Source organism: Oratosquilla oratoria, chromosome 34 (genome assembly GCF_046742065.1).
Source record: "Oratosquilla oratoria isolate Oo_2021 chromosome 34, ASM4674206v1, whole genome shotgun sequence".
In the NCBI taxonomy this organism is placed as follows: domain Eukaryota; kingdom Metazoa; phylum Arthropoda; class Malacostraca; order Stomatopoda; family Squillidae; genus Oratosquilla; species Oratosquilla oratoria.
Genome location: NC_134810.1, coordinates 49,049,629 through 49,072,430, shown reverse-complemented (window position 1 = coordinate 49,072,430; position 22,802 = coordinate 49,049,629). Strand labels below are relative to the sequence as shown.

The window sequence follows — 22,802 nt, the reverse complement described above, 5'->3', positions numbered from 1 at the left end:
GAACACGGGCGACGCTTTGCTGGTTTGGGCCCAGTAAGGCTTCGTTACGACTGTGGTGGTAGGAGCAGGGCGACCCTATATATACCCCTCCCTCCTCCTCTCCTCCTCCTCCTCTCCTCCTCCTACTCTCCTCCTCCTCCTCTCCTCCTCCTCTCCTCCTCCTCCTCTTCTCCTCCTCCTCTCATCCTCCTTCTCCTCCAGGCGGTTTGGGAAACCCCCATGAAGCATGGTCGATCCGAGGGTTGATCGATTTTTTTTTGTGAATTCCTGAATCCCGATCCTGCCCTCGGATGAGTTCACCAAACTTTTTTTTTCGAACGACTCCCTCCTCGGATGAGTTTGACAAGTCAACCAAAGCAAGAGGGGCGAGGGTTCAAGACTCGATAAACTCGTGGCCGCCGTCGAAATTGAGCCGCATTGTCGAAAGAATGAAGAGCCACGAAAAGCAGTGTCCACCGTCGTGTTGATGGCCAATATTCTAAAGGCGTTGGGGAATCGCGGCACGAGTATAAATAATTTTCCCTGTGCGTTCTTGTTGACAAAGCACGCAAGGAGGCCTCGTTGAGCGGAGGTGCTCTTTAGAATTAATTTTTGATGTTGTCTAAATTCAAGTCTTATGATAGTTTGCGTTATGAGAAAGAACGTTTAGCCACCTTCGTTAACTGGCCCGTGGAATGGCTTAGTCCACAGCAGCTTTCAAAAGATGGTTTCTACTACCTTCGCACAGAAGATCACGTGGCTTGCTTCTTTTGCCGCGGCATTGTTGGATCTTGGGACCCGGGCGATACTGCAAGAGGGGAACACACGCGATACTTCCCACGATGCCCTTTTGTGAAGGGACATCCTGTTGGAAATGTGCCCCTGGAAGAAAGTGAAATACTTGCACGCATCCCAACTCCTGCTCAGCAGCCCACTATTTCAAGTTACGATGTTTGTGGCAGTGGTCGACACATGCCAGGGTCTTATCCAGAATCCCAGCCTAAGGAAGGAACGTGGATGGGTCTCCCACAACACAGCGGCCCCAAACGAAAAGATTTCCTTACGAAGGAAAGTAGAGTATCGTCATTTTCCAAATGGCCTGAACGGGTTCAACAGAGACCAGAGGAACTTGCAGATGCAGGATTCTTCTATTGCGGACTCAGTGACCATGTGAGGTGCTTTCATTGTGGCGGTGGTCTTCGTAACTGGGAAAATGATGACGAAGCCTGGGAAGAGCACGCGCGTTGGTACCCAGATTGTAATTTTGTACTTTTGAAGAAAGGGCAAGATTTCATAAATAAGTTTCAGCCACCCCCACAGCCCAGTAAAGGAGGTGCGACATCAGCCAACTCTTCTAAAAGTATTGATGGGGTCATATCGGATCCAGAATTGGAGCGCCTTCTGCAGCTGGACATTGCAAGGGCCGCAATGAATATGGGATTCCCTCCTGCCACTGTGAAAGCCACACTCAGGAGGAAGCTTGAGCAGACGGGTACTCCCTTCTTCAGTCTTGAGACCTGCATAGAGGCAGTGTTGCAGTACATGGAGGAAGAGACACGCCAGACTCTGCGGCAGGAGGAAGATGTTGCGATGAATGTAATCCAACACCAACGACTTCAGTCGCAAGGTGAAGATATTCCTCCCAGCTCTACTCGATCATCTTTTGGAGTATCTTCAGCTTCTGTGGACCCGACAGACCCCGAACCCCAACATTTGCAATCTGAAGAAGAAGAAGAAGAAGAAGAAGAAGAAGAAGAAGTGGTCAATATGCCACAAGAGAACACGTTTGTGGAAGATAGAAGTATAACCGATGCAAATGTGGAAATGAAGGGCTCTCTTGCTCCCACTAGAGAAGTGATAGTAGATTGCAAAGAAGAACTGGAACGACTCAAGGAGTCAAGGATGTGTAAAGTTTGTATGGACTGTGAGATGGATGTTGTGTTTCTGCCATGTGCACACATGGTGGCCTGTGCATCCTGTGCTGTGGCTCTTAGTACGTGTCCCATCTGTCGTCGGGACATCAAATATACAATTAAACCCTTTATGGTTGAATAAACTTTTTTTGTGTCAATTTTGTTTCCATAACCGTGAAATTTCCCACTTTTTTCTATATAATGCTAGTAAAAGATGTTGTACACTAACGCCATCCCCGACACGATGAAAAACGATGCTGACACTGCCGATAGGGGCGCCCACCTTCGATGGATTTCGTCGGTGGCCCAATGGGTGGTGACTGGTTGCACACTGGACACATATCGTTTGTTCTCGACGTACAATGCGCCCATAACCGACAATGAAAACAAACCAGTGTTTCTAATGTGTGTAAACATGGCCAAACACATGAACGCCGATAAGGCAGAAGCATTCATGGCTGCAACGATCGACCGCTTCTGTTGGCCCACCACGATTGGAGAACGCAACAACCTCAACCACATGAAAAATTTCGGGGCAGTTTTCGACCTGTGTAGTGTCGACACACTGTGCACAATGTTTGTGAGACTCGACGACACGGCGAGAGACGAGGAGGAGCAGGAATTGGTGAGGGATTACGTGATGCATCCGCGGATTGATGGTGTTGAAGAAGAAGGCGTGTTCTCTGACCCGCTGTTGTGTAACGAACTGTTTGAAAAAATACTGGCGTGTAAAACCGTCGATTCTTTCATCGTGTCGCTGTTACTGGAACGCGTACTTTACTTGGGCCCGGCGGCACCGCTGCTGTTGTTGGAGTACAAACTTTTGCTAGCGGCAACTAACGATAAGAATTTTCAAGTGGTGCACGGTGCAGTGATGCGGGGCCAAGTCGACATGGAGATGTGCACCCGCGGCGAAGGAAACGTCTCTTTCCTATTCTATTTTGCCAAGTTGGACAAACTCAATTTTGCAAAAGTACTCAAAGACTGGTTACCGTTATGTCCTCGTTCCTTTGACCACGTATATGCCACTGTGTGTTTTCTCGTAAACGAGGTAACGGAGTCTTGGACTGAAATGGCCACCAACAAGTACACTAGAAGTGGTTTCGGCAAACGCAAATGGGTGTTGTTACTCAACTTGATGGAGAAGCCACACCCAAACCCGGTGGAGTTGGCCGTTGCCATGATAAGGTTGAATTATCCAGATTTGTTGAAAAAGGTTTTGGATGAAAACGAGTTTTCACACAGGGATCTCAAGAGACTTGCAAACTTTAGCGTGACCAATAAGGCTGCACTGGAAACCATATTGTCAAAGCATGGTTGGCTAGCCAAAACGCACACGACAGGCGAGGGCGCATTATTGCACCATGCCATATCACAAAACGTGAAGAAAGGTTTTCCCCGTTTGTTGCAGATACCACAAATCCGGGATAATATCGACGTTATGGACAGTTCGGGGGACACTCCGATGATGATGGCGGCCAGATGCGAACGCAAACACATATTGTTGTCACTCATCGAGGCTGGTGCCAACGTATCATTCGTGAACGCCGACGCGTTTTCAATCTTGCATGTATTGGCCACCGTCTCTGGTGATACGGGGTTGGCCTTTTGCAATTGGGCCGAATTGGATCATGCAAACAGGGCACGTTTACCCAACCTTGAAATCCGATGTTCTGACAGAAACCTGACAGCCCTTCAGTTGGCACTAGACGAAAAAAATTACTGGCTTGCGTGTTCCATGTTAGACTTGGGAGCTAAAGCAAATAGTCTTTATGGCAATTCTACATACCTAAGTTGTGCGGATTTCATGTTTCTGAAATTGGATTATGTTGCTATTTTGACTGTCTCGGACATATACACAAGACCGTATTGCATGCCTTTATCGAGGACAAGATTAGTCATTTTGGTGATGACAAGAAGTGTGAGTTTGCAAAATATTTATTTGCAAAGTATGGTTTCCCGACACCGCCTTTCAGTAAGGCCGATGCCGTCAAGTTTCTAAAAATGATGTACGGACACAGGAAGTTTATCACGACGAGGTCGACGGATAAGGAGGCAGAAGAGAATTGCGCCATATGTTTGACAAAATTGGGCGAATACCACCACATCACTAGTTGCAAACACTGTTTTCATGCAGAGTGTTTTGACGAATCTCTTCGTTATTCGCGCTCGTGTCCACTCTGCCGTAAAGGTGGGCAAGAACCTCCCAAATTTGATATCGTAGAAAGTGAAACGCTGCCCCCCAAACCGCCGACGCCACCGTTGAACAAGGTGGAAGTGACAGTGTGTAGACCACGAAAAAAGCGACTCAAGCCGAACGCCGCTGGAGAAATTGTGACTCAGTTTTTTGTCGATGATGAAGGTTGGGTGTTTGAAAATTTGTTGTAACCGACTTTGGGGAAAACGCTACCTCACGCGCAATAACTAATAAGGGGGTGTCATCCACACATTGTACATGAAAATGGAACCCTTGCTGCAGGACAACCCCAGCCGTTTCGTCGTTCTGCCCATTCAGCACCATGATCTTTTTTCAATGTACAAGCGGGAGGTGGCATCTTTCTGGACCGTCGAGGAGGTTGACCTTTCAAACGATATTGTCGACTGGGAAAAACTAAACGAAAAAGAAAAATTTTTCATCTCCCACGTACTTGCATTTTTTGCGGCATCTGACGGCATCGTCAATGAGAATTTGGTTGGACGATTTTGTAATGAAGTGCAAGTGACCGAAGCGAGGATGTTTTACGGCTTTCAAATTGCCATGGAAAACATTCACAGTGAAATGTACAGCTTGTTGATCGAAACCTACATCAGCGACCCAGAACAAAAGAAGAGTTTATTCAACGCGATTGAAACACTGCCGTGCGTTAAAAAGAAGGCTGACTGGGCTTTGAAATGGATTGCGGCTGAAACTACAACCTTTGCAGAACGTCTCATCGCGTTTGCTTGCGTCGAGGGTATCTTCTTTAGCGGATCATTCGCCGCCATATTTTGGCTGAAGAAACGAGGTCTGATGCCAGGTCTCACATTCAGCAACGAACTCGTATCGAGGGATGAAGGCCTCCACACCGACTTTGCATGCTTGATGTTCCGCAATCACATTGTGAATAAACCTTCGGAAGAAAGAATTGTGGAAATTGTGCGCGACGCCACAAAGATCGAACAAGAGTTTCTCACAGAGGCTCTGCCCGTGAATTTGATCGGTGTGAATTGTGAGCTGATGAAACAGTATATTTGTTTTGTCGCTGATCATCTTGTGGTGGAGCTCGGTTATGGTAAAATTTATGATGTTGAGAACCCGTTTGATTTCATGGAAAATATTTCATTGGAGGGAAAGACGAATTTCTTTGAAAAGCGGGTTGGTGAGTACCAAAAAATGGGTGTCGTGGATGGTGGGTCTAGGAATTTTACGTTGGATGCGGATTTTTGAAATGTGAAAAAAATAAAGTTTTTCAATTTTTTACTTTAGTTTTTTTTTCTCTCTTTTACTTCTAACCCATTCGATGCCAGGGACGGACGGGGCCCTGCTTGGAACGAAACGAAATTTTTCTTTTGACGGTCGGACGGAATCATTGAAAATTGGAATAAAACGAAATTTTCTCTGCCGACGATCGATCGATCGAAAAAAAAATCCCAAGATCGAGTCGGTTGAAAAAAAAAGTTTGGCTGATTTCATCAGAAGGAGTTGCGATGTAATCCACGTTTTGTGGCTCTACACCATGGGATAAAGGTTTTGATAAAAACGTCAGGAAATGTTTAAAAAACTGAAAAACTTTATTTTTCTATAGACTTAGATCTAAAAAATCAAATTGACAACGAAAGAAAAACGAAACGAGCAGCACCAATCTCCAAATCGTCGTCCGTTTTCCCTATATTCCAGACCAGCACGTTTTCAAACTTTTCGTTGGCAATGGCCGTCCTCATCTGGGCACATGTGCGGGGCCACGAACCGCCGTGCGCCACCACCACTCTTGCGCTTTGGAACGGTTCCATTTCCTTGAACAAACGGCCAAGCGGCATGGGCTGGTCACAAAAGAAAGCCATCTGTTTTCTCTTCATGGAATCGCACCCGCACGTTAACACACCGTCCAGCATCGTCACACCTGGAGGAAGAGGTCCGGCTACCGCGGGCTCGACGATAACGGTGGAAGCAGCGGCCATTCTTAGATTCCATACAATCATTGCGGACAGGTTCGTGTGGGGACGCGACGACGACGAGTCGTCGACGGCGTCGGGATCGAACGCCACCACCACCGCCCCGTGTCTTTTCAGTCCACAAACTTCTGATGGGCGACAGTATTTACCTATACGGCGACGATTATAGAGGAAACAGTTGCTTAGATCGACATTTTTTTCTCCTCCGGCCAAAACCTCATCCACCATTCTGTCGATTTGCGTCATTTGGATACGGCATGCCCGTCGGCCGCAATCCCCCGATTCTGCAAAACCTTCCGATTCCCACTCTAGTCCGTTCGGCGTCGTGTCCTGTCGCAAACATCCATTGACCGTGGACGCGGCCGCCGGCAGGAACGCAAACGATGCGCCATGCAGGTGTATCAATTCGTACACCACAAAAAGAAAATGAGCGTAAACTCCGAACGCGAGTGCCGACAGCGAGTGGGGGAAGATATCGTAGAACAGCGTTTCCAGCTGCCGTCTCGTGAGACTGGGCGAGACGAGGAGATTGGTTGACGACGAAGCCGTGGCCTGATAGTGTAGCATTGAGCGGTGTACCGCCATAAACAAGTCCAAAAGTTTCGAATGTCCAATCGCATCATCGAAATTTGTCAAGGCACCCAATTCCGTCACAAGCGATCCCTTCTTGATATTATCATGAGCCACATTTACCCACGTTTCGTTAAATGCCAACACATTACCGGTCCGGTCTAGAATGTGGCGTTGGACCAAACTGACGAGCGGCGAGCCACTCGTCAGTTTGGAAAAGGTGTCACCACCCCACCCGGCGACGCCTCCACCCAACGGAAATACAAAAGTTTGATCTTTACCCATTTTCATGTTATTCCTCAATTGCTTCACCAACTTGAGATCCGACGGAGTCAAAGACAGAATTCTCAGCAGCCGCACATCGCTGTTTCGAGTTACGGCGACATACATGTCTTCGTACGAAGCATTCATGGGATCCACCAACGTGTTCCGAGCAAACGTCCACCCCTGGCTAGAATAAATGGTCAGGGTATGCTGTGAAGCCAGGGGTAGGTGTACCACCTCGGCACCGGCTAACACGACACCGTTCATCCTCGGTCCCAACTTGATTCGACCTGGATGAAGGTTGATCCTCTCACCCGTTTCTTTGGTCACCGTTACCACTAGTTCGTTTTTAACGTACATTATTTTTGTAACCACCCCCTTTTCTGTCGCGTAGAACGGCGCGTTCGTTCCAAAAACGTAGGGTTTCGAATTGGTGGTGGTGAATGCAACAGCTTGATGCGGAGTGAGTACCACCGACGTTACTTTGGTCACGCTATCGCGTATCTTGATCAGTTCAGACGTAAAAGCCTGTCGAGAATGTCGCGTTGCAAGAAGACGAGAATCTGTTCTCTTGTCAATAAAGTATTTGCCCTTGGATCGTCGTTCGTCCACCTGAGCGATAATTTTGTTCTTCGCGCTGTCGGTGACGACCGACCCTCTGTTCAAATACTCGGTCACGTCCAACCCCCCGACCGTGAGTCTGGTCGTGACACAAATACTGGGAATTCTGCTATTTATCGTCGCCACGTCCGAAATTGTCCGTTTACGCGACGCGCATTTGACCGATACGGTTTCGACGATCCTCGCAACAGCATCCTTGGACGCGTTGCTTTTCATGAGCACTAACGATCCCTTGGAGGCAGCGGTCTTGGCGCGTTCAAATTCGAGCTTGGTCTGTTCGATGTGAGTCACGAGTGCCCTGGCTGTCAAGACTTGCCGTTGATCCGTTTTTCCCATTTCTCTCACGACTTGACCCCAAACGTCGTTCTCGAGGTTATTCGGGGTGAAAATCCGTTCGCGCAATGTAATTTCTCCTTCGGTGATTGCAAAATACTCGTCCATCATATTGGGGAATAACGTGTTCAGATACTCGTTTACATGCACTAGATTAGAAACGGTCGACTCGTCAGAATCGGGAATGAACGACTCGAGGGAACGGCAGTCTGTTTCGTTCGAAGCGGAGGTGGTGAGGTTATGCAGGGAAAGAGCGTACATGAGCCCGTAAGCGTGCGAGTCGATCGATATGCGCTTCAAAGAAGCGAGAAAGAACGTTCTCGAAGTCAAAGATAACATTGACGAGTAAGCGGGTAGGTGAAGCGCAGAGTCCCCGGGCATCGATAATGCCCTCAACCAATATGGTTTGTTTAGCTTGACACCGCTATATCCGAACAACGAGAACAACAACCCCTCATGTTTTTGTTGCCCCAAAAATCCGACTTGCGCGAGTTTGGCCAAAAGGTATAGATGCCAAAACCTCCATCTCTGTTTTTTTTGGTCATCATCATCATTATCGGCGCGCAGCCAATTCCTCCACGAGATCTGATTCTTCACACACATCTTGGCTCGGGTTGCAATAGAATCGGTCAGTTTGATTTCCGGTGGCGCATCGGCTCTACAAGAAATGTGCTCTTCGTCGTCCATAAAATCAAAATAGTCGTCATCGCCGTCATCGTCTTTTACAGCAACCTGAGCGATTTGTGAAAAGTTTTTGGCCATGGTCAACATGTCCTGTGCAGTCAAGGCGGGGTCCGATAATCTATGCATCAGACCCGGCAAATTGGAAAAGAGTACAGATGCCAGGGGCTCGAACCCCTCCACTTCGTTCCCCGTCCGAAAGAATGCATCACGAATACATTCGCCCAACCATTCGTACTTTTGGTCCTGGTGTTGAGGTAGTTCTGTGGCGAGTTGTACGAGACACTGATCTGCGTTGCACTCTTCGACCGCCATTTTGAGAGCCAAAATCTCGTTGATTACCGTGGCCGTGGGCGTCTGGCTAGTATCGTACTCTCCGATCTGAGATATGACATACGATTTTTCTCGACCCGTCCCGACGATTTCGTCGAACGCGTCCCGTACAAAATCTAACACACACTTGCACTCGTTGATCAAAAATTTCCTCCTAAAATCAGAGGAGGCGGTGATATTCCGAAGACGGTTGATCCGAAGGCGTAGACTTTCTTCAACTAACACGTCCAACGAAGCGTTTCTCATATCGCGCGAACCCCCAGTGACTTGGGTCAAACGCGCAACGAAATCAGAGACCGACATTTTGGCCGACCTCTCCTCCCTTTCGGTCGCTTCCACCGACGCGAGGATACTCTGCATTAGTTCGGGTGACCACCTTTCTTCTTCGAAATCGGAACCCCACACATCATCTTCACCACCCGGCGGTGGCGGCGGTGGTGGTGGTGACGGCGCGCGCGATTTTATTGAACTTGCGACGCGACTCGTTACTTTGGCTTTACGTTCGACCAGTTCTCGCAATACCGCGTTTGCGATACCCTTTGCACCTCCTTTGGCCCACCAATCGGCATCAAACGCGGCTTCGATAATCTCGGTCAGCACGTTGGCCACATGGCGAGCATGGGAATCGGTCACGGGATACCTCCTGTCGTTTTCCGTGGGGATGGAAGAATTCTGTCGGTTGTCACCAAGAAAAATTACCACGACTCCACCAAAAGGGACTTGCGGACAATGGTTCACGATTCTGAGAATAGCGTCTATGAAAACTGTTTCCAAAGCACCGGTTGTCATGTACTCGTCCAAAACTAACAACTCCAACCGGCCCAAACATTCTTCGATGCGACGACGAAGCGTGGTGGGTCGAATGTCGTTGGGGTCCGTCATGACGTCGATGACGGGAATTGAAAAAGCTCTGTTCACCGTGCAAAACTGTTCGGGAGGCATTTGTGCGTGAATACGCAAATTTTGGGTTGCGGCATTCGATTTGCTGCACATGACAACGTTCGTAGAAGAAATGATCCCGCACTCGACGAGGGAAGCGACGAGGGATGTTACGCAGGCCGTCTTTCCCGATCCGGGCGCTCCTCCCAGATGGTAGGTATTTTGATTTCCCGTTATGTGACTGAGGACAACATCGTTTCGCAAAGCGGTGATGGCCATTGCTTGGTGAATCGATGTCGCCATGATAAAGACTAAGGATCGAGTCCTGGACTCGTGTGCATTTTGATAGACGAATTAGTCGGTATTTTCCCACGCACACACACGATAAAATATTTACCCAAAAAGTTTAGGGTTTCGACTCACGGGAGTCAGGAGGAATGAAAATTTTCCCACATCTTGGTACATTGGAGAAATGTTGGAAGCCGCCACAAAAGTTCGACCGGTAATGATCTTTTCACGAGGGGCGACAGGTTTGGCCCGTCTATCCTCCACGAAAAACAAGGAAATATCTTTACCCGTAACGGCAATCATCGAATTGGGGCTCAACTCGGTCGTCTTGCGTCCAGTCTGGCCCGTATTTTTTGGACTCCAAGGCTTTTTTGAATTCAGCGGCAGACCACCACTTTTGCATTTACCGGTAGCAGCAGCGGCGGATGGTGGATTATTGTCGTCGTCGAGTTTCTCCAACCAGAATCCAGCAGTCGGTTGGCCACACAGTGTGGCTTTTTCGTCCACGTAATGGTCCGGATAAATGAGATCGACATTCAATCCCCCGAATGGGCAACGCCATGCCCGGTGCATGGCCGTTTCTACCACGCCGCCGCCGCCGCCGCCGTCGCCACAGAGACAGGCGCGAGCTGCCTCCAATACTTCGAGGGGAGGAGGTGTGGATCTCTCCAACGCCGAATTCCAAATCTTCGTAGCGTGCTGCTGGACTTGGAGACCCACTCTGGCGCGCAAAAACCTGTCGTCGCACCGAGCTTGAGTGAACATGTACGAATTGAATTTGATGCACATATTCTCAACGATTCTAGCCATGGCCGGCATGTTACGTACCCCCTTCGCCAATCTCGCCAGGGACGGTTTTGTCATAGACATCAATCTCGCCCTGGCTGTTTTGCCAGCTTCGGTTTCGACCCCCGATAATAAAAACTGCACCAGATTCAAATGGTTGATGGCGATGGCCGCGTTCCATTGATCGAATAACAGACGTTCTTTGATACGTTGGGTGCTCGGATCACTATTGGTGGACAAGGGGTGTTGGTATCCGCATTTGCCAAACGTAAATGACAGCACCGGTTCCGCCGATAGAGCGCGTTCGTACACTTTTTCTTTTATCAACCGCCTGGCAGGACACGGATGAAATTCCATTCCCACCAGGCTAGACCCAACGTGGCAAGAACAGTTGCAACCACCGTCATTGGCGGCGGCCTGATCATCATCGCTTTTGAAAAACCCGTCGGCAATATCCTCCAAACTTTGCGGCGCCTGTGGTGGTGGTGTCGGCGACGGCGGCGATGACCGTCTCTTCATGAGAGGTCCAAGCCCATGCAAGAGTAATCGGGCGACGTATATCTCTAACCTTTTTCTAGTTAGGCCAGAACCAAACCCCGCTACGGGCAAGACCAATCCCGAAGCTTTGTCAAACACCACGCCAAAGATCGAGGCGAATCGGGACAAGAAATCTTTCCTCGAAGAGTGTCCAGCCGCCCAATTGACCAAGAGCAATTGCGCGTACTGCACAGTCACCGGGCGACCCAATAGTTCAGATGTGTTTGTCACCAACCATTTGGCCAGGATGCCGTCAGGACTCGCCTCGGCAAAAGGGGTGGTCATGCGAGCCAGCGCGTCTTTGTCTTTGAACTCAAACTCTACCAGTTTGGCCAACTTTTCCTCGGTGTCGAGGGAACTATTGGAATCAGCGTTCACCCCCCCCAAGTCACACACTGGATACCGAATTCGAGCTCCGGGTGTCGGCGGTTTACGTGCGAGTACCTTTTTCCTCACTTCGGTTGGCGTCTCGGCAAGTTTCGTCGACGCGGCCAAAGCAAAACCGCGCTGATACGCCTGCATGCCGGCAAACGCTACTCCGAGCGACGACGAGACGAGATAGGCCACAATTAAGCCTCTGACATAATTCTTTCCTTTATTTTTCTCGCTATCCAAAAAATGCTGTAAAGATTTTGAAATTTTCGTTTCAATATCCGTCGTCAAACAATATTTCGTATTGTACAATTTCGACAAATCATTTGTGGGAACGGAATGTTCTGCAGAGTATACATATTTCCAATACAACTCGCGTGCATTCTTGCAGGTTTGCCGAGGTGGTGCGCTTTTTGATTTGACACCGGCAGAATGGACCACCGGTCCGGAACGCACGTGTCGCGCGTCACCCATCGGATCATTGGGGAGGAGGTCCGAGACCGAACCAAAGGCCTCTTGCACCACAGGGTCGACCAACCCCCGATGCTGTAATTCGCGCGATATTTTCTTGTCCGGATCCGTGAGCTCTTCGTGACGGTTTGCCAGAATGTTATTTGGAATGGCGCAAACCAATTTGCACTTGCCCGTGCCGCCGTCGATGCAGTCCGGAGTTTTGGTTTTTCGAACCGAGATGATCTTGGCTGCCAGTGGTGCCAGCGCTTCGTTCACACGCGAACGACACCAACCCTCCTCCGTCAGCCTGGATCGCAAGTACGTGCAAGCGGTGGCCAAACCAAAATTACGCCGTTCCACGGTCAGCTCGCGCAACTTTTGCAAATTGTGGTAATGTGCATGATCCAGCGCAATGTCCACATCTGCAAAATCCATTACAGTGCTCGATCGCCGGTGCTCATGTATATTTATATATGTTTCCGGAAAAATACCGGCAGGAAAAGATTTCAGAAAAGCGAGTGGGCCATAGGAAAAAACCTCGATCCTCCAATTTTTTTTTCACAGCGGGGACTCGGCACAAAATTTCGTTTCCATGCGCTCCGGGTGTTCCATGCGCACAGGTCGTACTATACAACTATCAACCATATGTTGAACAAAAGTTTTCACGGTAGTAATCTTTTTTTTTATAAATTTGAGTAGAAAATGGTTGCCACATTGCTTTGCAACAAATTCAGCATATTCAAAGTTGATGTTGTCAAAATCACTACACAGCTCGAAAATTTCTGAATTGCCAGTCTTGATTGCAGAAAAGAGCAAATAGTGCTTGCCGTACCCTGACATGAACCTTTTGCCTACCCTCAACAAATATCTAACAATTTCAATATGTCCTTTGAGTGTAGCTTCTATCAGTGCACCGTCTATACCATAATTAGCACCCCATGACCAACACAATTCGACAATTTTCAAATGGCCACCTACAGCCGCAGCAATGAGTAAAAAATCGTAAAGATTTCCCGCAAAAATGTTGAACTTGCGTTTCGAAATTCTGTAGAATTTGTCATCGGACATTGGGTGGTCAGATAGAAAACGTGGATGTACAGGTGGCAAGTGATATGTGATAATGTCTATAAACCCACATCGAGCTGCAATGATCAAGATCTCTGAAAAAATGTCCGAAAGGATACGATATGGTCGTGGATGTAGTTTCGCCTGCTTCAGAATGTTGAGGTGTCCGCCCAAGGTCGCTGCAATTTGTGCTTGGTGAAACACTGAATAGAAAAATGTTTTTCTGACACACCTTGTTGTCTTGTACACTTTGTCGTCCACGGTACAATGTAAATGTGACTGTGACAGTATTTTTCTTTTGCAGAGATGAAACATGTCTTCTAAACCATCGCCGGCTGCTACGACAAGGGCTTCACCCAACGACCAATTTTGTTCACCGACGATAATTCTTTCTCCATCGACGTGTACAGGACCACGCCCTTTCCACCACAACCCGAGGATTTTCCGCATGTGATCAGGAAGTTCCAATTTTACATCAAAACACACTTGTCTGCTTTTTTCTCTCAGAGATTCCATCCTCCTTGTGTTGGTTCGCGTGTGTGCAACCGAGGTGCTGGTGTTCAGCGCATTATATACTTTCACTCCGGGGTCTGGCAGCACTAGCTCCGCCGACCGATCGAGGAGGCGACCGAAAGAAAAAAAAATTGGTGAGCTCCGATCGAGACTGCGAGCGAAGCGAGGAAACACAAATAAAAAAAAGATCAACTTTTGTGTTTTTTTATTCAAACTTTGCTAATCAAAAAAAAATATGGGAATTATCTACATTTGGGGCACAAAAATTCAGGGTTTAGACTTTCGCCAATCATCTCCAATACGGTCTTGACGATTTCTGTATGTTGCGTGGCAACTCCAGTCCGTTGAAGTGCAACCAGAGGTTTGTTGCTGATCAACAGCGGGAACGTTTTCATAGCTATATCAGCAGAAGAAGGGGCGGAGGACGACGACGACGACGACGATGCTCCAAAGGCGGCATACCCCATTTTGTACATGAGTGCGCGGTATAATAACACAACTACAGTATGCATATATTAGCCTTACAGAATACAAATAATTGGGGCACAGGAATTCCGAGTAACACCAGTCCGCTGAAGCATACCCCATTTTGTACATGAGTGCGCGGTATAATAACACAACTACAATATGCATACATTAGCCTTACAGAATACAAATCATTGGGGCACAGGAATTCCGAGTAACACCAGTCCGCTGAAGCATACCCCATTTTGCACATGAGCGCTCGGCACACCAACACGACCACGACCATTCCGATTCCGTCGGCACGAATGCTGTCGACGCAGGTCAGGCGAGTGTTGGGTAGCCTGAAATGCTGTTCGACAGCTCCTTTGAGTGTAGCCTCTATCAATGCACCGTCTACAAGTCTTGTTACACAGAATTGGAATCATCTGTAAACGGCCATGGTTGTAAAATAATCGGTTACGGGCATCTGTGTTTCGAGGTTTATTTTTCCTCTTCTTCTTCGGGTCTGGGGTCGCCGCCGCCACCTTCTTCTTCTTCTTCTTCGGGTCTGGGGTCGCCGCCGCCACCTTCTTCTTCTTCTTCTTCTTCTTCGGGTCTGGGGTCGCCGCCGCCACCTTCTTCTTCTTCTTCTTCGGGTTTGGGATCGCTGCCTCCCACTCCTCATCCTCCTCCCACTCCTCATCCTCCTCCCACTCCTCTTCCTCCCACTCCTCATCATCATCCTCTTCCTCCCACTCCTCATCATCATCCTCTTCCTCCCACTCCTCCTCCTCCTCCTCCCACTCTTCATCCTCCTCCTCACGTCGTCTCTTCTTCGGATTCTTCAGTTCATCGAGTGTTTGCTGCAACTCGGGTCGCGCCAATTGTAGTTTTTCAGCTCTCGTTCTGCCGCTGCGTGTCCTCATTCTGTTGTCGGTCGCACGGACAAATCTCTAGTCAGGCAATATCTTTACGACTGTGGTTGTAGGAGCAGCTCCTTCATATTTATACCCATTCCAAGGTGGCACCTACCGGTAGCTGCCCAACACTTGTACAAGACGGTTTTCTCGTATTTGTTCACCCAGGTTTGTAACTGATTCGTGACCTATTGGTTTTGTACGTGCCATCCGCATTAGCAGGCGCGGTTGACCAAGCTCACTCTGAGACTGCTTGATCGATCCATAACCTGCATGTAGTCTGTTTTGCACAGATGCTTTTATGAAATTACCTACATTTGGGGCACAAAAATTCAGGGTTTAGACTTTCGCCAACCATCTCCAATACGGTCTTGACGATTTCTGTATGTTGCGTGACAACTCCAGTCCGTTGAAGTGCAACCAGAGGTTTGTTGATGATCAACAGCGGGAACGTTTTCATAGCTATATCAGCAGAAGAAGGGGCGGAGGACGACGACGACGACGATGCTCCAAAGGCGGCATACCCCATTTTGTACATGAGTGCGCGGTACAATAACACAACTACAGCCATTTCGATTCCGTCAGCCCGAATACGATCAACGCAGGTCAAGCGAGTGTTGGGTAACCTGAATTGATGTACAAGTTCAAAGAGGAGGAAGAGTTGGTGGCACGAGTAACACGCGTCTCGCAAATCGTGCGAGCCCCAGCCGTCGACGAGTTGTTTCGAGATTGCGGTGCCCGCACCCATGGTCCCACACGTAGTATCGTAACCTTTTACTCCATCGTCCATGTTGGGCAAAACTACAGGTCCGTACCAGGAAAGGTACCCTTTGCCATCAGCTAATCGGGCACGGAGAGTCCCCCCTTCCCCAAACAAACCATCGGTTTCAACGAATGGGATAGGGGTGAACACGACACACTTCAAGGCGGCCGTTACCTTTTTTAGAGCTCCCCCCCTGGCGTTATCCGTTGCCATCTGAAAGGTGGACAGACTTTTGGGATTGATCGAACAGAGATGGTGGTGCGCCCTGGCGGATATCGCCGTGCCGGCTTTCTCGCAACCCAGTTTTTCGGAGAGTTTTATCCGTTTTCGTTTTGGTTGATACTGCCGCCGCACCTCGAGCGAGGCCGAGCAGACACGCATCAACAAGGAAATGTACATGGTGAAAAACGTGTTGGCCGACTGCACCAGATTGGTGGCTGCTGCATTATCATTCATCTCGAAGGTACCGTGCGCGAGAACTTCTCGCAAGACGCTGCACGGCAAAGCTGCGGCCACATCTTTGGTGGGACCGTGTTTGGATTGTCGCTGGCGCTGGCGGTCGCGTACAATCCCATCCCACTCGGCGACCCAACGTTTCAAGTTGTTCTTGCAGGCGACGGCTTGAGGAGCTCGCTTAGCGAGAAGCTCGGCGTGGATGGCGCGACTGCCCGTGCGGTACAAATCCACGAGCCCCGCCACCGAAGAATCGGACGAAGTAAAATTGAGTGTCGTGTCGCACGAAAAAACGAGCAACCGTTTCCACATGGCCACGTCCACGAAAAACTGAAAGATGAAACTATTCGACATGAACCACATGGAAATGGCCGAGCTGGACGTGCGCGGTTTCTCGTGCAACCCCCTCACGGCCAGAGTCGATCCGGGCGTGGAATTGTTTTTGATTATACCCGAGTTGAACTGGCCAGGCAACATGGCCTTTTGCATGAGCCCGACCATTTCTTCCACGCCCTCTGTATGGACCACGCCGTACTGCGCCAGAGCCGCGACGAGGCCGTGGTCAACCTGAGCATTGCTCGTCGCCGTCATCGCCGCCGCCGCCGTCGCCGCCACCGTCATTGTATCAATCCCTGTAGCGGCAGGTCTCGTTTGAATCTCCATCATCGCCAACGACCCAATAACATTCTTTGACCGGTCGATGCGCGCAAGTTGTTTGAGTGCGGCATCGTTTCCGTCGACGTTCATTTTGAAGAGCGTGTCACCATTTAGACTCAAACTGGGGCGCCAATATTTATTGGGGTACCTCAATAGATTGAGAATGGCGCGATTGATGTGTGTTTCGCAATGTCCAGGTACCGGCGCGGCCACCTTGCTAATTTCTCCTCCAAAATTTCCAGAGTATATGGAGGATGCCACCCAAGTGTTATTGCTGGCGATACGTCTTTTCACCGAATCTGGAGTGATGTCATCCAAACTGTTCACCACCTTCAGGTTGACAGCATGGCTCCCCCCGTTGCTCAATTTCAACGCGTCGCCCAACGGTAATACATGCATGGCATATATGCACCCATCCCCCTTGCCGGGGGAAAAAAGAGAAAGGTTTCTGACGGGAAAGTTGACGAGCAGATTTAGTAGCACCATCCGTCGGGACATGTCGGAATCTTTGTCAACTACCGGCACCATTAATGTTTTTCTTATGCACCAAACAAGTCCCATCCTGTCAATATAGTTTTCCTTACCGCTATTTCTGATTACATCCCATCCTTCCTGGACCTGACAACCGAGTGGGCCCGCTTCTTCGTGACGACCGCGGCTGGAGCAGTATTGCCTATGAGGACAATTCCTCACTCTCATCACCATTTTTTGTACATCATCTTCTGATTTACATAATGCTGTCGGTTCATTTTTGATGCACATTAACAATTCTTGGATATCCACATCCTTGGGGTCGCGAGACATGATATATTTGACCACGGCTCCTTTTTGGTGGAGCAGTTTAACATAGTTTTGGTTGTACGCGTGGACCGTGGCGTCACTTTCCATCAACCACGAATTATTATCATTCACGATATCTTTGTTTTTCAACACGTGAGGTGTGTCATTCCGCACAATGGCGCTATGCACAATTTGACTGAGATCAAACTCGTACAGTTGAGCTCGACCCGAATCGCTCCACCAACAAACCGAAGAAGAAAAAACAAAATACATTGTCGGTTCCTGCTGCTGCCGCCGCCGCCGCGGCGACGGTGATGATGGCGAAAGTGGGGGGAGGGGTGGTGCCGCCGGTCCATCATCATCATCATCACCCATTTGCTGTTCACACGATTTGATGAGCGCTTGTCTCGAACAATCTTTTAACATTTTCCATATCTCATCGGCAGCGGGTGTGTTTTTCGTCGTAACCGAATGACCCTGGTACCCAATTTCATCTGCCACGGCAATGAGTTTCTTGCCTACAATGTAGGATAAATTGGCTTGCGTAGATCCGGTGGAACCGCCGGAATCATTGAAAGCCGAAATGTTGAGATTAGCCACCGATTCCCAAAGACATTGTTCAAATAATTTGGTTGCCGACGTTTTCAAATTATTCCCTTGGGTCCCCACGAGAACCGTCACCATTTTCTTGGCTAGATTCAAACCCACCATCGCCGCCGAGTACGTCAGGTGATGAGCTTTAGTCCCGTCGGCCGTAGCCACCACTCCGACAAACCCACCATAGTTGAGCATGGCGCGCATAACGTGGAGAACGTGAAGTCGCGGGATCCCCGTCGCCGTATCGACAATGTCGCGATAACATTTTCGTAGCGCCAAATGACCCACCCGGTCAACTTGAGAAGTTGTGGTCAAAGAGGAGGGGTCCAGACGCGCCACGCCATACATGGCGGCAAGGAACACGTACGTTTCGTCGTCGCAATACACGGACGGTGGTGTGAGATTGGTGGGTGAGGGCGAGGGTGAAGACAGCAGCGGCAAGTCATCATCATCATCATCATCATCAACATCGTCTATGGCTGACCAAAAATCCATATCCAAAATGGAGCTTGCTTCAGCGTTATGCAAACGACTCAAATGTTCCAGGATGGCCAAACCGCGACTCCCCGACGGTCCTTCAATAGCGGAAAGTAGCATCGCTGTAGTAGATGCAAAGCTAAACAGCGAAGAAAAGATAATCTGTTTTTCCACGGTTAGTTTGGTGCGTGTATGTGTATCGCTCATGATGGTCCGCATGTCAAGTCTCCCGCCCAACAGGTACTTGCCGTCAATCAAAAAGTACCGATTTCCTTCCAGGGATAGGCAGGTGTTGGCCGTCGATGCCATCTTTATCGAATACATGGTTCCGTCCCTGATCAACACTTCGCACGTTTTCTTTGCTTCCTGTGCCGCCACGGCTCTCGAGGCACAAGCGATGCCACTGTTTGTCAAAACCCGCTCCAGTTCGGGGCGTCGGTTTACCAACCAGCGCGGGTAAATGATGGGATCCGCCAAAAACACGGCCCGGGGGTGGTGGTGGTTGGTAATGGTTGGACGTCGACTGGCTGGCAGATTCCACCTGAACCCTTTCGTTGGAGAACTGTAAGCTTCCTTCGACCGGCATATACCCCCTCCCGAGATGGACGCCATGTCAAAACACGGATCGGTGCGCCACTTTTGTTGGTTGCGCCTGCAACAATCCGCCGCGGCGGCGGCGGCCCTGGCCACCCCGGACGAGCAGGCCGAAGCCGTCAAACTCCAAGACTCGAAGAGTGTAGGACACGGCTCGCCATCGGCGGCTAGACGCGCCGTATTCCGCAAATGTGTCATCTCGCGGAAAGGGTGGCATTTCAATTCTCTTTCACACAGGATGTGGCCAAGTCTTGCACCCAAACCTTGGGCAAAGGTGCCGCTCAACCCGTCCTGGGCGTCCACCATCGGTGCCAAGTCTACAGTCTTCTCATCGAGCTCCATGTTCCTCGTCGTCATGAGAAGACCAATCGAATCTCCCGATTCGAGGGCTGACGGTCCGAGTTTCACCCTTATGGATCGCGCGACTACGTTATCTTCTGCCAAAAACACGCCCGTGCGGAATGCCCGAAATATCTTTTCGTACGTGACGGTAAAAGCCGTTGTGGACAGTAACTGTTCGGCCCCGACGAATGTTTGGTCTTCACCCCCCGCTCCTCCAACGAGATTGGCGCCCGGCGTGTATAGCAGGGTGAGCGAATTGGTGACATAGGCGGGTCGAAGCTCTCCCTTGTCGTCAAAGAGTGCCGAGAATACTTCGCGAGCAACAACACTCGACCGCGGGCAATTGTCGTTCATGCGTTCGATGAGTGATTGGATTTCTCCTTTCGAAACGAGTCGAGCTTGGAAAAGGGGGGCGGCATCCTCCGGCGCCGATCTAACCGCCGCCGCCGCCGCCGCCGCGTTTTGTAAACCAAAGTAGGGTTTTGTGAGGTTACGTTCAGATAACCAACCCCACCGATTCAGACGACCCACCATGCGCGCATACATTTTGGTCCACAATCTGTTGTAGTTGCGGAACATGAATTTTTTCAAAGACGTTGCTTGATCGCAGGGGTGGATGCCGCTATGACACAACCACAATTTCTGCAACGGAAAGAACCTATCATTTGCCTCGTCGGTCGATTTGCAGTTGAGGAGCACGTACAGGTCTTCCTTTGCACTCAAACTCAACTGGGTCGGTGCTGTTCGTCTTTCTTCCACTCGAGAAACCGATAATGTCCGTTCGTTTCCACCCTTGGCGTTATTCGCCATGACGATTTCGGTATTGCGCGCAGAAATAATGTTGGCTACACGGCGAGCGTCGTACAGGGGGCTAGTAGTTTCAGTTCTGGCAACACCCTCGATCGTAAATCCAGTTGGGAGAACATTAGAATTGAACACGATGCGACGCGATATTGAATTCCGCGATTTTGCCGTCGCCGCCGACGCCGACGCCGACTCTCGTGTGGTGGAACCCGAACTGTAAAAGAGGGCACGGTGGCTCTTGGAGTAATCTTTCGGCTTGACGACGGTCACGTCGTAGGCGTCTTTCGGGTTACAGCGTCGGCAATCCCGCTTGAATCGCTCCGCCATTCCTTGGACAAACCCGTTCCATTGTGCAATGGCTTTTACGCCAGCATTCAAGGCGTTCTCGCTCAACAACTCGACGGCCGCACTCCCCGCCTCGAACGGTGTCGTGAGCATCAAAAAACTCGCGAGGCGGTCGATGGTTGTTGCAACCCCGTCTTTCACATCGGCGGCGCGCAACAGTTTTTCCAACAGGCGCATGAGCGTGTGGCCTTCGGGCAATACCACTTCGCGTCTATGACCGATTCCGTCATCTGGTCCGATGGTGGTGGTAGGGGAAGGAGGAGGAGGTTCCTTTTTATTATTATTATTATCTTTCTCCCTTTTCGACGGCGGCGGCGGTGGTTTGGGTGTTATGACTGATGAGGCGGGATCCTCTTCTTCTGTATCCAATTTCAAGTTTAGGGGTTCTTTGGAAAAGTTAACTCTGGTATCCAATATGCGCATCGAGTTGGTGGCGAGAGCTAGTTTGGCATCGTCGCACCCGTTGCTGTATAGACTGAAACCAATAGGCGGGCCCGCCGATCGTGGCACGGCGCCCATCTTCTTGTAGTATGAGGGCAAATCCATTTTGCATAAATCTTCGTCGCACAGCACACAGCATTGAACAATATCGGCGGGCGACATTTGTTCCGAACTTGCACATTTGACCAGCAATAATGAAGCCAAACGTGCCATCACGACCTCCACGCGCTGCTGGGCGACGGCAGAGTCGACCACGTTCACCACGCGGCTCACGAGACGCTTTAGGAACGACAGGGGTAAAGACATGAGCCGGGCGCGTTGACCCAGCACGACTTGGCTCCAGTGGTTGTTCAGAAACTCGTCCCATCGTTCGGTTGACTGGCCGTTAAAGTCGTACGAGTCGTGGATGGTCACGGCCAGGCGTTCCACGTCCACGTCCGCCGAGATGCCCAACCCGAGGGAGAAGGCGACAAAGCGGTAAAAAAAAGTCTGGTCCCGGGCCACGTCGACGAAATGGTCCGTAGACAGACAGTCGAGGGCAAAACCGGGTTGCACGCGTGTCAGGAATTGGTCGGCCCACGTCTTGCCAGCAATATCCAGGGCCGATAAGATGGGGAGCATCTTTGAGGCATTCCACGGCTGTTGCAATGTCAGGTCGTACACCGTGGCCCGTTCAAAGAACAGGCGGTACAAACACGCGGCTGTGACGACGAGCGAAAAGGACATGTGGTCGGCCACGTTGGTTTCGGTCGCGTGCAGCCACCGGGATCGCATACAGCCGTCATCTTCTTCGTCATTCTCATCCTCTTCCTCCTCCCACACCGACAATCGACGTTTTTCCTCGGCGGTCCTCTTGAGTTGTATTTTTTCGGCCGTGCCGTTCGATGTGTGAAACTGGCTTCCATCTATAAAATTTTCCATCGGTCTAATGTCACTGTTTTGCAAGAAACGTTCGTACACCCGCGCCAGGTCGGCTAACCAATGATCGGCATGCAATAGTCGAACCCATTCGTCGTGCCCGAGAGTGCACTTTAACGAGTGACCAAAAAAAAGACGGCAGCAGCATGTGAGGAATCGAGCGCCGTCAAAAACCGCACCCGTCTCGTCCACGTTGGGCGTGCCGGTGGTCAAACCTCCAAACACGACCTCCTCCCACTTTACCACGCTAGTCAGATCTACAGGAAGCGAACCTCGGAAACAATTGGCGAGACCGTTAAACACTGCCATCAGGCAAGCTCCCGGCGAGTTTTCAACGAATCCGTATTCCTTTACCATCTCGGAGAAAAAGTCAATGTGTGATGCGCCAGTTCCTACCGTCCCGCATTGCAACATGTCACTCATTTGGTAAAACACTGACACCATACCTCCTTTCCCATCGTATACCGGTTTGATTTTTGAAGCCAAGGTTTGCAGTGCCATCTCTCTGTATTCCCTGTGCTCGGCGGCGGC

At 49.9% G+C, this 22,802-nt stretch overlaps 1 protein-coding gene and 1 pseudogene across 1 annotated transcript; both read left to right on the top strand.

Annotated features, from left to right (window-relative positions):
* Window positions 1-387: 387 nt before the first annotated feature.
* On the top strand, window positions 388-2,034 carry LOC143018397 (baculoviral IAP repeat-containing protein 7-like). Its single transcript, XM_076173754.1, has one exon. The coding sequence runs from the start codon at window positions 595-597 to the stop codon at window positions 2,032-2,034; it is 1,440 nt and encodes a 479-aa protein (XP_076029869.1). The 5' UTR covers window positions 388-594.
* A 2,229-nt stretch (window positions 2,035-4,263) lies between these two features.
* LOC143018443 (ribonucleoside-diphosphate reductase subunit M2 pseudogene) lies at window positions 4,264-5,319 on the top strand (annotated as a pseudogene).
* The last annotated feature ends 17,483 nt before the right edge of the window (window positions 5,320-22,802 follow it).

Coding starts and splice junctions, on each gene's coding strand:
- LOC143018397 (XM_076173754.1), top strand. CDS start 595: ATGTTGTCTAAATTCAAGTCTTATGATAGTTTGCGTTATGAGAAAGAA.